Consider the following 17,896-nt stretch of genomic DNA (forward strand, 5'->3'; position numbering starts at 1 on the left):
GATTAAGTAGTAGGATGGACATTGGCTTGATACATGTGTTAACCATGAAGGGCAGCTGCCTGTTATGCCACAGTGATGTGATTGCATGATCAAATTTGTAGTGAGGAATAGCTTTTGAACCAAGAAGTCTCTCTAGATAATTTGTTGGCTTAATTGTGCTTTTAAGCATGAAATAACCTTTGTTTTCATGCTCTCATTCTCCTTGGAAAGAAAGAGAAACTCATAAAGTTTCATGGAGAGGAGGAAGAGGGAGCATCTGCCCTATTGGCAGAGTTTAAAGAGCATCACAGAATTAAGGATTTATTTGGAAAATGCTTATTTGACCATAGAAATGGAGCTGAATTCTGACAGCATAATCTTTAATATTTGTGTATATCAAACTGGATTTCTTTCATTCAAAGACAGCAGAATTCTGTAGGGAGATATGATCTAGCAAATACCTCAATATTGATATTTAGTCTCATTATGTAAGTTAACTAAATTGTCAGACAATTTAATGGTCAAGAACTTGTTTTCTATAGTGGTTTATATAGTGATTAAATCAGGACATTGGAAATAGTGTTTTGCACATTCTGCTCTTCTGTAAATTTGCATAGAGTTCATAGATTATTATTATTTTGACGTATATTTTCTTTAAAATGCAATGTTTTTTTGAAGCACCTTTAAAGGGATTTTCAGATTACTTTTTTTGCACTGTGCAGTAATACAAGCTTTGATTACCATGTTTAGTAATTAATTACCTTTGTTCATGCTCACATTGGAAAAAAGTTTTTGAAAGCTGTTTTGTTCAGTGAATTATTAATAAACCTGCAGGTTTGCTAAGGCAGCTTGGGGCTTTGTTTTGCTTTTTTTTACTTTGCATTTGTTCCAGTTAAGAGACATTATAAATGATACTTTTTTTTATGACAGCATGAAACTGTTTCTGCTATAGTCGGGGTAGATAACATTTTCTGTTCTAACAGATAGTTCTCCTAAATCTAGAAGTGATATATAGAAGCTTATTTCACTGCCTTTGCATATAGGTGGGTGTGTACACTATCTAAATATTTTTATGTATCAGCTGTTGATTTGATTTTATTATTTATTTAGGGGAGAAAATTATTCCAAAGCTTGGAGATAGCCGAAAGATTGAAATTCATAATTATGTTAGGTAAGTAGCACAAAAGCAATATTTTAAGTTTCCAAGTGGTTCTATAATTAGAGTTTTACAGACTAGTCAGCTTGTGATGCTCAGACCTAAGGCACTTTACCTTTGTCAGCTTTCATCTCCAGAATTAAATAGACATTTGAAGCATGGTTGCTGGTCTAGGGAAGGTACAGAGGTGGGTGCCAGGAAAAATAACTTTGCAGAAAAGCTATGAGTATGTTAGAGCAAGGGCATGCTATAAAAAAGCATGCTCAGGAAAGGTTGTCACACTGATGGTTATTTGTTGTTTTGTGTTGCAGGATGTTTCTGAAATGAATTAGTTGTGGAGGGACAGATTTCTTTAGTGTCATACTAGTATGCTTATGCACCAAATCCCAAGTAAGGAGAACTCAAATAGGAAGACAGAAAATAAAGAGAGCTGAGACATGTATTCAGGCTTTTGTTTCTGGCTTCACCTACAAACTATAAAACATTACCGTAGACGTGAAATTTTTGTTTAATGTAAATGAGTCTAGAAGTGGGACTGTTTTCTGGCTGTTAAAATTCTATTTCTTGTGGGGTTTATGTATAAACCATGGGGAGAGGAAGGGCATGAATTTGCAATATGAAGCTTTATCAGTTACTATTATCCAGAGCAAATAGTAATACTGTTAAAGTTAGTTACTGTTAGTGGAAACATCTTGTTCATTCACCAGTTAGTGCTTGGGTGCTGAAATTCTGACTGTTTTGGTAAGTCATTTGTTAACAAAGCTTCATGAAGCATTTCAGTCCCCTTCAAGTTGAGTGCAAGTCATTGGTAAGCTTTATCCACTGAAAAACATTCATGTCCTGATTTGGGAATTATTTTGTCAATAATGTGTTAAAAACAACTTCTAAAATACTGCTAGAATTAGCTGCAAGTAGCAACAAAATGAAAACTACTTTGAGCTTCTATATGTAGTTATTTTTAAGTTCTTTCAGGGATTTGTTTTGTGGGTTTTTTTATAAGTGGAGAGACTGTTTAATTTATTTGGCAGAGACTGACACTCCAGATTTACTAAGCCTGCAAAAAGATGTGTGCTGTTAAATTAGATGTGCTCCTTTCTTACGCTTCAATCTTCTGTCTGCATAGGTGATAATTTTCATTTATAATTTTGAGAATTCACTTTCAGGTGATGTGGCAATGTCAATAAAAAGTTGAAGTTACATGCTTTTTATTGAGGTGGGGTTTTATCTGATACCCTGTTTTAATTGGTATCACTTTTTTTCATATGCTCTAACTTTTTATTCTGTTCATTTTTCAAAGGCTGTGTAGATGATATTGTAACTGTATTGGCCGAAGAACATGGTTGCCTTGATATTATTAAGGTTTGTGGAACTAGTTTGCACTTTGATGCTGTCTTATACAAAACATTTCATTATTGTTGCATAGTATTTCACATGTTTATGTTTTTTCACTTATTTGGTCACTTGATGTACTGCAGTATGTCTGAACTACATATCTAAAATCCTTTCAAATAGCCGGTACTGGTAATATTCATTCTTTCCTAAAATTACAGTCAATTACAGTAAATGTGATAGCTCTCTGGATAGTTTAGTAAGTTACAAAGTGTTGGGAGTTAAGTATTTTCTTCTAGAAACTTAGTCTTCTATCTGGTCCACTTTATAGGTTTTGATAGCGTAGGTTTATACAGTTCAATTTGTCCTCACCCCCAAAATTAATCACCGAATTTTAACATCTGTATATTTTGAGACATTGTGTAAAAGGATTCTGACTATTAGCATAATTTTATTGCCCTCAAAGGAATAGTCTGTATGTTAAAAGTTAAGTATGAGCTAAGTGGCTTGCTGAATTAAGACAATGATAAACCTCCATATTATTCTTCTGTTCCAGGACCTTTCTGAAAATATTATAGCTCTACTGAAGAAATGCCTTACATTCCAGCCTTCTAAGAGGCAAGTATTCACTCCAAGCATCTAGTGACAATATGAAATTAGAAGACCTGCTGCAGAACCTTTTTTGGAATAGTGACAATTGGTGCTACCTATAAGAAATTCTTGGGTTTGTGGCTTTTCAGTGTTTTAAAGGAAAAGCATTGCGAGGACAGGTCTGTAGAAATCAAGTGTGCAAAATTTAATCTGAGTATTTTGGGGGAAAACTATTCAGGCATTTGTAGTTCTCAGTTCACAGCTTTTACTGATTCCATGCCTGGAAGTTGGTGGTGGTTACTATAGCTCTATTGTAACTGGAAGCAGGGCTGCTTTCTTCAAATCTCTTCTTTCAAAGTACTTTTTTGTGATGTCAGTCCACCACAACTTTCTTCTGAAAACTGAAGTATGCTTTTGTTCTTTAATCAAGGCTTTGCACTTTACCATCTCTGCTTAGAGTAATTAAAGGGGTTTGTAATGGATGCCATGTATATTAAATGGTGAGATCTGGACTTGGGGTGTAAGCAGACTGTGTGGTGTGTTATGTATGCATCATGAATTGAACAAAATTAGTAGATGTCTTTGCTATTAAAATTTCTGAAATCCAATATAATTTAGAATAACTTGCCAATACTTGTTACTGGAGACATTTCTTACTGAAATGTAACCTTTTTGGAAGCACTTTACTCTTAATGTTTTATTTTCTTTTCTTAATTCAAGGCCAACTCCAGAGGAGTTGCTGCGTGACAGTTTGTTCAGTGAAGTATCCTCAGTATATCCTCTTTTCCACAAACCTGCTGGTCTGTTCTCATCTTCTCCAAGGTGTGCTAATTTAACACTTCCCGAAGACATAAGTCAATTATGTAAAGGTAAAAGCAGGTAGTGGGATAAATGTCATTTGAGGGGGAAAGAAAATAAAATGTTTTCATGTTTTCTTTGAATACTTTGTTGGAGAGAAACTATTAAATGTTACAATACTACATTCTTGTAGTACGTTGTTTAATGGACAAAGATTGGGCAAATGTATTTTGAGGGATGTGTGCAAGTCAAAGGAGAGCATCTTTTGAACGCATTTTGCATTTCAACCTTAGGCAATAGTTATCATTAGTATTCAAGTCCATCTTGGAATATCAATGTCATCTTTTGCCTGTAGAATTTGGACATGTGCATGTACAGGCAGACTTTTTGTCACTAAATGGTCTTGTGAATTGATAATTGGATTTTTCTGGATCATAGCATGAGGTGATTTTTGGAATACTGGAAAACTAAATCCTTGTGAAAGAGGTCACATTCTAGAATAAAAGATGACATTTCTAAGTTTTAAACTATGGTATACTGAAAGTGTTACTGCTCTTAAGTCCTCATAAACTTTTTCTGATGAACTCGGGTTTCTACACGTTTAGAAAATCTCACTATACAATTTTTGGAGGCTTAAGATTTTATACCTTGTTAGTATGGCTATGGTATGTGAAGGGAAGATAGATTATAACTACTCATTACGAATCACTAGTTTCTTGGGTTTACTCTTAGTGCTGTGTTGTGCACAAAATAGTGCTTGTGTTTGTTTTAAAGACACACAGGAAGCAAAAATCCACACTTCAGTGTATTTATCTGATAGGTTCTATTTTCTGACACCAAGGCAACTGCAGAAATATTTGCTTTTTCTGACTTCTGTCCATGTGCTCTTTCTATAATCTTCCTAAAGGGCACTTGCAAAGGGAAGGTCACTTTTCCTCTAACTTCACATTAAGGTTGAGGACCTTTCAAGCATAATAACTTTTTTTTCAACTATATGAGTGGTAGGAAGAAATACAAGCTGCCTAAAAACCTGTAACTCATTTTTATGTGGTTTCTCCTAATAGATGAAGACAGTGATTACCTAGCAGAAAGATCAATTGAAGAGGTTTATTATCTCTGGTGTTTGGCTGGAGGAGACTTGGAAAAAGAACTTGTCAACAAGGAAATCATTCGATCAAAACCACCTGTCTGCACACTTCCCAAGTAAGGAAGGAAAAGCAATTTGAGGGAAAGGAGGATGGATAGATAAGGCCACTGATTCTGAGAGAACATTTTGGTTTGGTTTTTAGTTTCGATACCTGTATGTGGGAAAAATAGCGTTCCTGAAGAGCAGGAAATCATGTCGCTTCTCTTACCCGATTTAAGGCATTATTTGAATGCCTTATATCTGTCCCCTACCTGCACTTCGTATTGCTTTCTGAAATTTGAAGATATGTAGGTGCAGTGCAAAATACTGAAATGGAAGTCCCTAAAATTAGCACACTTTCCAATAGCATTAAGTTTTAGTAAAAATGTCTCACTGCTTCAACAGCAGATTTGTAATTGTAATTTAATTTAATACGTTCTGTAGCAACCCCTCACATTCTGAATCCCTTTCACAGAGCAGCAGTACTGAATGGTCAGCCTAGTTATTCAGCAGATCAGCTGATTATTTTAAAATGCCTAGTTTTATGACTTAGAATTCTGTAACAGCATTTTAGACATACCTACTTTTATCTTACTGCTGCACACACTGTAATTTTAGGTGGTCTATTCATGTTTTAATCCTATAATCTGATCTCAGTAAGCATAATTATGTGTCCATGTAGATCAATTTGCTGGTTCTGGGTTTTAAAAACACGTGAAGTTAGTGCACAGCCAAAGTGAAATAGCTTGTAAAAAAAAAAAAAAAAAAGTTGGGACTAGATTTCAAGTGCTATTTTGGTGGCAGAATTAGTGTGAGATTTTGGAGATATTGCTTCACCCATAGGTGAATGCATGTGTTTTTAAATTACAAGGGGAAAACATTTCTCATCATACTATTGATTTTTGAAACTGAGGTGTTAATTTCAAAAATGCAATCTAACTCCATCTTTTGCGTGATACTGGGAATGTTAGCTTAATTTCTGGAAATCAATTTTGTGTTGTCTGCTTTAAAAGTATCACCAAATAGACAATTTTTGTATACTCTTTATTGGGTGCATTTGTATCCTTAGATGGACTGCAGCAGGAAAGATCTGGGTCAGACTTTTGCTTGTTTTTTGTCATGGTGGGAAATGCTTTTCATATGAAAATAATGTTTTATTTTTGCTTTTGACAATAAATGACAGACCTAGTCAAGGAATAAAATGGAATATTAATCCCATATCTAATTACTCTTTCTTTGTGTGCAAATCAAAGTTATAGAAAACCTGAAATGGGCCTTTTTACAGCAAAAACTGTTTCAATAATTTAAGATGATTGTACATTCCCTTGATAGCAGGTTTCATGCCATGCAGAGTCAATACACTATACTTCTAAGAACTAGTATTTTGTTTTAAAGAGGAAACGCTGATTGATGTAAGAATCTTCTGTTCTTTTCTAACTCAAGTCTTATGAAGTCTTACACTGTAAAATGACCTGATTTTTTTTTTTTCTCCCTTTTGAAGCTTTTTATTAGAAGATGGTGAGAGCTTTGGGCAAGGACGAGATAGAAGTTCCCTTCTAGATGACACAACAGTGACTTTGTCTCTGTGCCAGCTCCGAAATGTAAGAATAAGACTGTGCACTTGTTCTTATGTCTTCACTGCAGAATCATTTGTTTAAAGGGAATACAGAGCAGCAGCTCCTACCACTGTTCCTACAAATGACAGTGTTATTGATTCCAAGGGAACGCTTCTTGGTGTCTGAGTCAGATTGTGATTTATGCTATTAAATTGTTTTGCAAAAGCTAACTAAATTTGATTTATCTTTTGTCCCTCCATCCCCTTCCTGTGTCCCTCCCTTTCCTAATTTTTGTTACCTGCTTTGTTCTGGTGTAGCCCAAATAGTTCTGTAATACCTGATATTCTCCACGATTACTGAACTAGTTGAACAGTGAGTGTCGTCTTGCATTCTTTAATTCCTGTCTGTAGGTGGCTCACAATATTCAAAAAAAAGATCAACTCAATTCAGTTGCAGCTTCTTAAAGGCTTTATACTTGAAGTTGAATACCAAGTTTCCAGGAGCTAATTACTAATCTTTGGAATATATAGCTATTAAACAACTAGTTCAAAAGGTGATTTTGTTGAAATGCAGTAATGCAGCTTTCTTCTATCTTCAGTGGAAAAATCAACAGATGATAACTCATAATTTTGCCTGATGTAATGATCAGTTACAAGATTTACTGCATATATCACTGAAATGTTTTAATTGTTCACTTCTTTGCACTTACAGAGCTTTATTGCTGTAGAACTAGAAATTTATGCTGCACTGTTTGCAGGTTGCTTTTTTAGTAGCAAATACAATTCTGTCAGTCTTTATAAAAAAACCTTTTCATATTATTACAAGGGTTAATTGTTTTGCTGATTAAGGATCCCAGTTAATTTTGGACACCAGAGTGAAAAGAGTAGGCCTATTTTACTGGGGATAACTAAATAATGTAACAGAGTAATACAGAAAACATACAGTAAGAAAAGACAGAATGGTGCACTTAAAGTAAACAAATGGGAAAATACAGGGTAATGCATCAAATCATTACCACTGGAGAGAGAGAGAACAGTGATTAAGAAAGATACATCACCACTTCCATACGTAACCATCATCCAGATTTGCAGCGAGGATTTGGAGAGCCGGTCCTGGCAAGTAGGAAGTCATACATGATGCATCCATCCGTAGGTGAGGCATCCAGAGTTGCTGCAAGCAGGTCCAGCCTTATATACCAAAAATCAGCAAGCCAGAATAACTGGCATGTTTGTTTTAAGTGGAACATCTGGTTTCACTCTCACATTAGATTCCCCCAGAGCCTGGCCAGGGCTCAAGAGAGAAGCTAAGGGAGTTTCCCTGCTTATCTTAATTTATTTATGTTCTTTTTAGAACAAGGCTACATGTCTGGTCCCAAGGCCAGACAGCTGGCTTCGTGGCCTTGTTAACTTGCCCCTACACAAAGAGGCAGATACATTCAGGATAGAGATGTTTTCATTACATTCATCACGAGTATATGGTATCTAAGCTACATATCTCATTAATGAGCATACATATTTCTCTAATGTCTGCATACTAAGTTAGCAACTTTGCCTCGAGGTCCGTTGTTCAGGCTTCAATACTTCAACGCTTTTGCACTTTTTACATCAGCATAGGTGGTTTGTTATAACTTTGTACGATACCTACTAGCGCAATGGTTATCAGTTACAAAATATACAGGATTCATCTATAGGTTCAAGCCCTAGCACTTCATTAATACAGAAAGGAAGGTGACTCCTGAAGTCTTTATCTCTGCCACCATTACCTTAATTTTAGGGGCAATGTGGCAAATACTGTGTAAACATAGTTCTTCAATAGAACTCTGTATTACTTCACACAAAGACATGAAAACAGACCGAAGAACTAGGTTGCTTGGTTGATGGGCTTTGAGGGGGGAGTTGAGAATACGCAATAGCTATTTTAAGGGTAATACCCACTGCAGCTCCTACTGTTGTTCCTCCAAAAGGGCAGCTTTTAAAGCTGTTTTTAAAACACCTCATTCTGTAATTTTGGATATTGCTGCATACTTCTATAAATACAGCAGCAAATAAGTATATACTGAAGTTTTTCTTTTGGGGAAGAAACAAGCCTGAACCTTGCAGTGTTAGTTAAAATAAATTTTTGAACTTATGCAATTCTTCAAGCACCTTTTATAGAGCAGAGCATGATGCTTGTAATCAAAAGAGGATGAGTACTAAATGAACTGAGAATGAACTGTTCTGTCAATTCCAGGAGGAACAGGCTGTGTGCCGTATGCCTTTAAGTTAGGGCTTGAACTGCAAAACAGAGCACTGCAGGGAGGATGGTATTAAACATTAATCACGTTGCACCAAAGATGTCTGAAAACTTCAGGCAAAAGTCCAGGCATGCTTGTCTGTCACCTTTCCAGAGAGTGTCTGTATTTCTGTGCAGCTTTCAGATGCTGCTACTAAAATAACTCAAATTTGCATAACTCTTGAACTGATTAAAAACGTAAAACCAAGTTGTACAGTTGCTTTGCAGTTACTTGGATAGGAATTCCATGTAGAAAATTGGGAAAAACAACTATGTAATAGTACTGGTCTATTAATCCATGGCGCATGGAAGCTTTTTTTTAATGTGGAAATACGTTTATGTGCGAGATGTTGTCTTCAGGCAGAACTTCCATCAGTTCAGCCTGTGTTAGCAAAAGATTTTAATGTTAAAGACTATGTCTCTTTGCTGAGGGAGGTCTGAGGTAATGCTTATATTTCAAGGCATGCTATTAAATTTGATAGATGAATTGCTAATTAATAGTTTTTGTATTCCACTAAATATTTCTGCTTGAATACTGAGCAGCATTCTGATAATTATTTTTACTCTTCATTTCAGAGACTGAAAGATGTTGGTGGTGAAGCATTTTTTCCATTGCTTGAAGACGAGTAAGTGTGTGTGTAAGTTTGTACATATATAAGGGACTGATTTTAAGTTATTAGTTCTATTTGAGTGGCACACTGCACAGCTAAACACAACTGTCTTACAAAAGCAAACCTAACGTGTCCTCATTTGGCTCTTAAGTCAATGAGAACTGATAAACAAAACACTCTGCACTGGGTGGACTTAGGGCCCTGATACCAAACTGAGGATCCTAGCCTGTTTCTTGGTTCTGGAAATCAACTGTTACTGCCGAATATTCAAAATTATACATTTATACTTGTTTCTGGCTCAGAAATGGATCACAGGATATTAATTTTTTTCACAGTGATTTGTATTTGTTCACTATTACTATCCTAACTCTTTTTCCAGCCAATCAACTTTACCTCATTCAAATAGTACTAATGAGCTCTCTGCAGCTGCTAGTCTTCCTCTGATCATCCGGGAGAGGGACACAGAGTACCAGCTAAATAGAATTGTCCTGTTTGACAGGCTGTTGAAGGTATGGAATCTTTCTGATGCTGGATAATTGGATTTGGTCTGTTAATTAGAGGGTTTTTTAAAGGACTAAGTAATTGAAAAAGGAAGCAGAGATCCAGAAGACCACAGTGGGAAAGGATGAAGAAAACCCTGCAGAAGTATAAGATGGAAACTAAAAATATGAGAAATACGTCTTTTCAGTAGTCATGAATATAAAAGTAGATTTTAAAGTACGCACATGAAAATAGAGCTGCTGCTAATACCTGTTATTTACTGAAGAAAATAATTTCTGCATCCTTCATTTCATAACAGACTAAGCTATTATAAGTGTAAATATGCCTGTAACTTTTCTACATTTCCAAGCAGTCAGGTACTTGAGAACAATACCAGTCTTTACTGTAGCAGTGCCATGTTAGAAATATGGGGCTTATACTGAGGGAGGAAAATACCAGCCCCTAATTTACATATACACAGAGAGTTGAATTCTTGCTTAAGAATGAGAGAGCTGATATGCAGTATTTAGGAAGGTATAAACTGGAAATATTTAATAAAAAGTATTGGATACGTGGTATGAAAAGAAAAATATATTGAAGAGAAAACTTTTACTAAAAATTTGGATTAGTAAATATATATATATATATATATCCAATGTATACCAAAGCACATGAAGACATTTATGAGAAAGAGTGAGTATTTTAACATCAAACAGTAGTCCTCTATCCAGGCCTTCCAGTTAGGAATGAAACCTACTTGCTGTAAAACTTGCGTTTATTGTCCAGGCTGACAACGTTTGTCCTTTGGGGGAAAGATTGTCTTGGGATGGGAATTTGAATTGTTTCAGTTACATGGTAACACTTTTTGCTGTTAATCTCTTCTCTTTGAAGGCCTACCCATATAAGAAAAACCAAATTTGGAAAGAAGCCAGGGTTGACATTCCTCCTCTTCTGAGAGGCATAACCTGGGCTGCTCTGTTGGGTGTTGAGGTAAGGGTAATGGGAGGGCTTTTGCGGGAATTCCAGTACTGGCTGTGGAGGGAATGGGCTAAGAATGGGATTGACAGAGAAGATGGCGTGGATTTGAAGATTTGGCAGGTAGAATTACTGGAATTTCAAGCAAAATGAGTCATGAAATTGTGTAAATGAAGGCAATGTTTAGACAAACTTGCTTCTTGTCTCTAATATTTGATTTCACAGAATGTATGTAAACTGGACTGCCTTAAATTTTGATTATGAGATAGAAAGATACTACCCATACAGCCAAATTTTGATAGATTATTCAAATACAAGTGGTAGTTAATGGGGTTTTTTGGTTTGATTTTTAATATTTTTGACAAATGCAGTTAGAATCCTTCTGCTCTGGTCAGCAATAGTTGGGCAAACATGATGAAACATATCAAATGTATTTTTCTCACCCTACCAATTAATGCACTTCCTCCAAAGACTGAAAAATAAATAAATTAAACGTAACCCATTTGGAGAGAGGACTAGAAAGGGATGTCCCTGAAATGAGGACTCCTCACAAAGATTGCTTGACTACCCAGCTTTTGCATCTACTTTGCTTGCAATCTGCAGTAGTGCAGCAAACGGGTTCTTATAGATAACACATCCCAGGTTATTTAGGATATTTAGCTTAGGATGTGATCTGCTGAGTGCTATATAACATGACCAAAAAAAGAGCTGTAAAGGTAAAGAACAGCTGCTGGTCAAGATTGTAGCCTGGGTCTTGGGAGATGAGTAAGTTCTCATGCTTCATCAGCTTACCATCTGTACAATGCAGGTAGTTGTTTCCCTGTTCCATAACGTAAGGATGGACTTGTTGGCATGTCTGTCTAGGGACTCAAGCAAGGACAGGCTACTTAGGAGTAGTGTATATTGGTAATAACCAGTATTAATTAACAGACAGCTGGATTCAGTGCCTTTAGAGATGATGCTGAAAGCACTTGCCAGTGGCTGAAGTAAGCACTAAATTTAAATTGAGACCATTTCTTAACTTGAAAATGGAAAACTGTCAAGTACATAGCTTTCTGCAACTGAAAATCACTGAAGATGGTACAGAGGAGGTCACGGAATGGTCTGTGTCCTGAATAAGAATAAAGATGGTTTTGTTAAAATTCAGGTCTCGGAATTTTATGTACTTCAGGAAAAGAAAGTTGCTAACTAAAGCACCTAAGAAAAGCGGTCAGCTTCTGTGTATCAGCATGTACACTGTAATATGCATTTATGTTAGTAAGGGATTTCTAAATTCAAGTGTTCTTCTTCTACATGTAGGGTGCCATACAAGCAAAATATGATGCCATTGATAAAGACACACCGATTCCTACAGACCGACAAGTAAGACTTCTGGTGCTATCAAATATTGTCACTTGAAGTAATGCAAAAGTCATTTGCCTATTACAGCAGATGTAGCTGATAATACTAGAAGGGTTCCTTCCCCCTGTCCTCTAACCTTATTCATGCTGTAACAAGAATCTTGCTAAACAGATAGGAACAAGTAGTTTAACTCAAAATATGTTATAACGTGGAAAATTAGATCCTCTTTTACTTCAGAATCACTGTTTCTGTAGCAGCAGCAGAGCGTAGTGAACAATATTACTGATACATTGTTAAAAGTCCTGTTTTTATTGGATGTTACTTGTGCCTGTTTGACCTTGTACCAGATAGTGCTGAGTACCCTGAGATCCTGTAAGACGAGCTGTGCTTCACAAAAATGGGTTCTTAAGCAATTTGGTTCTCCAAGAAACCATGCCAGACATAAAAAGACATCACAAGCAACGGCTATTCCTTTTGGCTGGGTGAAGAAATATTTTCCATCAAATTGGGTAAAAATGTTCTGAGAAGTCTGATTTGATTATCCTTTAGGGCAAAGTGATATTAGAACCTGAAAAGAGTCCAAAAGTTGAATCAGGAAAAAAGAAATATAACTGTAATCTGTTTTCTGCCTTTTTTAAGAGTTAGAATCCTTTTAGAAATATGAATCTGAAAAAGTCTCTGTTTTTAATCTTTGACAGGGCTTTTAAGAGTCCCCTGTCCCTTTTCAGTTTTGATTTTGAGAGTGATGGAGGAAGCAGATTGTGTTTATGGTGGTGGTCTGACCTATGTTCTTTGGCTGACTTCCACCTCTAGTGTTGCAAGATTGCTGTAGTACTACCCCACTTATTCTGACTTCTTTTTCTATTATATGCTTGGCTGTGGTGCAGATTGAAGTTGATATTCCTCGTTGCCACCAGTATGACGAATTACTGTCATCACCAGAGGGTCATGCAAAGTTTAGACGTGTATTGAAAGCCTGGGTTGTTTCCCACCCTGATTTGGTGTACTGGCAAGGTGAGTTCAACTAGTTGGCAGAGTCACATAATTAACTGGAAACCTGTGACTTACTTAAAAATATCTTCCCACATCCCCCTGCCCTATAGGCTTTTTTGAGTGTTTTCCTTTCTGTTTCTTTTGAAGAATGAATCTGTGTGTTATTGCAAACTTAGATCCTTGTGATTTATATTTAATTTGTAGTGTAAAATTGCCCCCTTCTTTCTTATGTATTTATTGTCCTTAAGTTTCAATCACTTTATTAAAAAAAAGTCTCTTGCTTACTGTTCAGTTCCAAGGTCAAACTGCAAAAGTTACTGAGTGAGTTCTTGGGATGGTAAATGCATTTTTTGGAAGCCTTGGCACAATAATAAATTCAGAATTATAGTTCAACAGTTTGAAATCCTCTCTGTTTTCATGCATTGATTTCACAGTTGTTCTCAACATTACATGTGAAGCCTGACATTGCAGAGTTGTAATCAATATCAAGTATGCAAATTTTCATGATAAATTAATGCCTAACTTATGCATTAAAATAAATGAGCTCTTTATGCAGTTTCTTCATGGCTCTTCTCTCTTTAGGTCTTGACTCTCTTTGTGCACCATTTCTGTACCTGAATTTTAACAATGAAGGTGAGTACCTTTTTTCTGCTGGGGATGAGGGGGAAGCACAGTCTGTCATCTGTGTCGAGTTGTAGACACATGTGTGTGTACCCACTTACAGATGGAAACTTTCTGTAGCTACAAAGGAACTTTAAAGTTCTTGTTGCCACAAGTCAAAAGAAATGGCTGGTTTTTGAAAAGTGTATGTGGTGTACTGCTGTTCAGACAGATTCAACCCTGTGTTTATAGCCAAGTACAATAATAAATACATAAGAAAAAGCACAAATAACTTTAATTATAGAATAGCAAGAAGTGCTTCTCTAGTACTTGTCTTTTTCAGTGAAGCTGTATTTCAGCCTCACTTAATGTGAATGCATCATTTGTTAACCTAACTGTTAAACTGTGTTGTGGTTTAACCACAGCCAGCAGCTAAGCACCACACAGCCTGCCCCCAGTGAGATGGGGGAGAGAACAGAGGGGGGGGGGAAAAAATAAATAGAACTCGTGGGCTGAGATAAAGACAGTTCAATAGAACAGAAAAGGAAGAAAATAGTAGGATATACAAAGCAAACAATGCACAGTGCAGTTGCTCACCACCCACTGACCAATGCCCAGCCAGTTCCTGAGCAGGGGCCCCCAGGCAGCTTTCCCCCCAGTTTGTGTACTGAGCATGATGCCATATGGCATGGAATATCCCTTTGGCCAGTTTGGATCAACTGTCCTGGCTGTGTTCCCTCCCAACTTCTTGTGCCCCTCCAGCCTTCTCACTGGCAAGGCATGAGAAGCTGAAAAGTCATTGCCTTAATACAAATGCTGCTTAGCAATAACTAAAAACATCAGTGTGTTAACATTATTGTCATGCTAAATCCAAAACACAACACCATACCAGCTACTAGAAAGAAAATTAGCTCTATCTGCCGAAACCAGGACAACCTGTCAGACTAGATTTATTCAGAAAAGCTGATGATTGTTTTAAATGCCTAAAAGCTTATCAGACCAGCTTTGGATATGTGGCCTTTACGTTTTTGGAATGCAATTTGTTCAGAATAGGTCTAGTCCAATCTTCTATTCCCTTGCATATGACTTTCTTTATCTAAGGTCTATGTGGGGAAGAATAGTTTCTTAGGACAATGACTCCTCTTACGCCTGCTGTGCATACTAATTCAGGCATTTCAACAGATGCTTGCTCATGGACATGTTCCTATACAGTTTGATTGTAGAACCTTGTTTCCTTCCCACTGAAGCAAAATATAATAGTAGTGAATTATGTAGAATTTTGTGAATTATGTAGAATTTTGTGAATTATGTAGAATTTTGTGAATTATGTAGAATTTTGTGAATTATGTAGAATTTTGTGAATTATGTAGAATTTTGTGTTCTGATTGGATATTTGAGAAGTGGTTTCAATGCTAGAAAAGTTGTAACACCATTTATAACATGATCCGATGTCATATTTGCTATAAATCTGATGTTTTGCTTAGAAACTCCCAAAATTATATTTACTGTCTTTAGACAATTTACGACAAACCCTGATTTCTGTTTTACATCTGTGGTCTAGCACTATGGCTAAGAATTGTATTACAATAGATTGTCTCTTAGCCAAGTTACCAGGAATTAATCAAGGGTGCAAAACACTAAAGTTTTTACCTTCTAATCTCTATCTGGTATGTATGTGAGAAGCTGTTGAGAAGTTTTTGTCCATCTTTCTGACAGTATTTTAAATTATATTCCATTCTGTGGTTTTTCTTCTGAACTCTAGTTTCTTTCTGAGCTGAAGTTAGAGATGAGATGGGAATCTGATGGGGCATAAACTGGTTGTAAGTTCTGTAGGAGAAAACCTATAACTGCAACAGTGCAGTTGCCTGAAACTGCCTTCTAAAATTTTATTCATCCAGGGACCTTACTTTTTGATACAAACACCACCATGGCTTTCCAAACATCATCTCATTACTGTGTCACTGAGAAGTACAGAAAAAAACTGGATGCAGACCAGGTCTAACCAGATTTATGTTGATTACTCCGTGACAGAAGGAGACTTTTCTAGGAGCTTTTAAAGTTCTTTATTGAAGAATATGTCCTTTTTGTATGTTTTACAATCATTTTTGTGTATAGATTTATTTAAGTATTTATCCTTATTAATGATCTTTGCTAAGTGTACTTATGTTTCTATGTCCTCTGTAGCTGTATTCATTTTTCTAATTCTTTCAGCTCTGGCGTATGCCTGCATGTCTGCTTTTATCCCCAAGTATTTGTATAACTTCTTTCTGAAGGATAATTCTCATGTTATTCAAGGTAAGTCCTTGTATTTATGTTGTAGTTCTAAAAGAATCAGAATTATTTCTGGATATATAAATACACTTTTTCAAGTGGTTGTAAATTGGAACACAGCTAGAATTGCACTGCAGAAATAACCACCTATTTCATTCTAAGGCTTTATTTTAGGTAAATAAGAACAGCTGTGCAAGAAAAATGGGAACAAAATAAGTGGGTAAAGATTCAGGCAGGAGAAAAACACCAACTACACACAAAAAAAATGCAGAAGTATTCTGTGTCATATCCGTGTTGAGTCAGTTGATCATACAAAGTTGCAAAATAAGGAAATAGTCTTTCCAGTGTTAGATTGTAGAGATCTACCCTTCAGGTGATTAAAATCATACAGGAGCTATTTTGACAATGAGAGAAAATTAAGAAAAACAGTACCAACTAGGGACTCTGCAGAAAATGGAAGTCATGGTGTTCAGAGAGTTAGGGATTTGAGGTGAGTTTCTTACTGAACAGAAGATAATAACACTTAGTACAGGACAGAAGTTAAAGAACCCTGACGAATGATGTTCCATAGTTCAGTCTTCAATAACTATAAAGGTAGCTCAGACAAATTAAAAAAATAGCTGGAAGGTAAATGTCTACTCTAAAATTAATTGTAAATTTCACTGAAACATGAAGAAGGAATTGTTTAGACCTAGAAAGCCACCTTGGCACAGTCAAGTTTTTAAACTTGCAGGCAGTTTTTAAAAAACAACAGAAGCTGTTTGAAAAATCATCAGTGGTTTAGAAAAACAGGTGGTATTTAATGTTTTTAATTGCAAGCAGTTCTGAGTGGTTTTTTGAATACTGTGTTTCAGCATGGCTTGCTGTCCTTGTATTTTTTTACAGAAATTTTTGTATATGACCTGTGAATCTCCTCAACTTAGAAATGGTGTTTGTCATATTTTGTCTTCAAAAAAACAAAAGGAAATTAAGAACTGATCAACAAAAAAAATTAAGACATAAAAGCAGTTATGTACTGGATAATAGGGAAGAGCTAGCATAAGGAGAGAACACAGTGGTCAGGAGAGTTTAAATATGAAAGATGGTGGGTTAAGAGGTGTCATGAACTGAATATATAAAATAACAGTTTGGAAAGAGCATTCAAGAGAACTTGTTTGCATCCTTTTGTCTGTAAAGAAAGAGTGCTAGCTGGAAAAAAAGGAGCAGTGTGTAAGATGCTCCTGTGGTGACAACTGCTTTAGACTTCAAGATTAATAGCTTGGTAAAGGCTTTTCTCTAAGGAGTTATACTCTTCCATAAAATAATACTTTTGCTCTCTCGAGTTCCCTGATGTTATTCCTTAGGGGCCTTACAATAATATGTGTCAGCCAAAGTTAGAAATGTAGGTCAGTAGGATTCTGTGAACCAAAGTAATGTATGCGTTCCTGTGTAACATCTGGCATCATCAAGGACTCGGGGAGACTGGAACTTTTAGGATGTTTTCAGGATCCTGATTTAATCCTTTCTAGGGTCACATGTCAAACACCAATGTGTAAATATGGTTTTAAAGGAAGATTCTGTGTAATTTGCCTGCCTTATTGGGTTGGAAGTAAGTGTTAAGAATGTGTCATTTAACTACCCAGTGCAATTTTAGCTTTTTAGCTTCTTTGTGTCTTCCGTGTAGGGGTGGACGGATGCAATCTTTCAAACTGCAGAGTTTAGCATACCTCATTTCTGACTTTGTCCTATACAATGAAGACAGGTGGTGTTTCTAAGCTTCAGACATATTTCCTTACATGAAACAGGAAGCAAGAGCAGTTAAAGAGGTTTAGGTATGAAA

At 36.2% G+C, this 17,896-nt stretch overlaps 1 protein-coding gene across 11 annotated transcripts in view; it reads left to right on the top strand.

The window, feature by feature from the left end:
* Positions 1-17,896, top strand: part of TBCK (TBC1 domain containing kinase) — a 145,356-nt gene that overhangs the window by 33,407 nt on the left and 94,053 nt on the right. For 10 of the 11 annotated variants that reach the window (XR_012633594.1, XR_012633596.1, XR_012633595.1 and 7 more), the window contains 13 exons: positions 1,090-1,150; positions 2,433-2,494; positions 3,021-3,082; positions 3,776-3,924; positions 4,918-5,056; positions 6,481-6,580; positions 9,383-9,432; positions 9,797-9,926; positions 10,789-10,887; positions 12,172-12,234; positions 13,101-13,227; positions 13,789-13,839; positions 16,018-16,101. Coding sequence is in view for 8 of the 11 variants with exons in the window: in XM_074905479.1 (XP_074761580.1) it covers positions 1,090-1,150; positions 2,433-2,494; positions 3,021-3,082; positions 3,776-3,924; positions 4,918-5,056; positions 6,481-6,580; positions 9,383-9,432; positions 9,797-9,926; positions 10,789-10,887; positions 12,172-12,234; positions 13,101-13,227; positions 13,789-13,839; positions 16,018-16,101 (1,177 nt within the window). In the remaining 3 variants the exon portion in view is untranslated. The remainder of the gene's footprint in view (positions 1-1,089; positions 1,151-2,432; positions 2,495-3,020; positions 3,083-3,775; positions 3,925-4,917; positions 5,057-6,480; positions 6,581-9,382; positions 9,433-9,796; positions 9,927-10,788; positions 10,888-12,171; positions 12,235-13,100; positions 13,228-13,788; positions 13,840-16,017; positions 16,102-17,896) is intronic. The other variant, XM_074905485.1, reaches the window with a different exon arrangement.

Source organism: Athene noctua, chromosome 4 (assembly GCF_965140245.1).
Source record: "Athene noctua chromosome 4, bAthNoc1.hap1.1, whole genome shotgun sequence".
Lineage (NCBI taxonomy): Eukaryota > Metazoa > Chordata > Aves > Strigiformes > Strigidae > Athene > Athene noctua.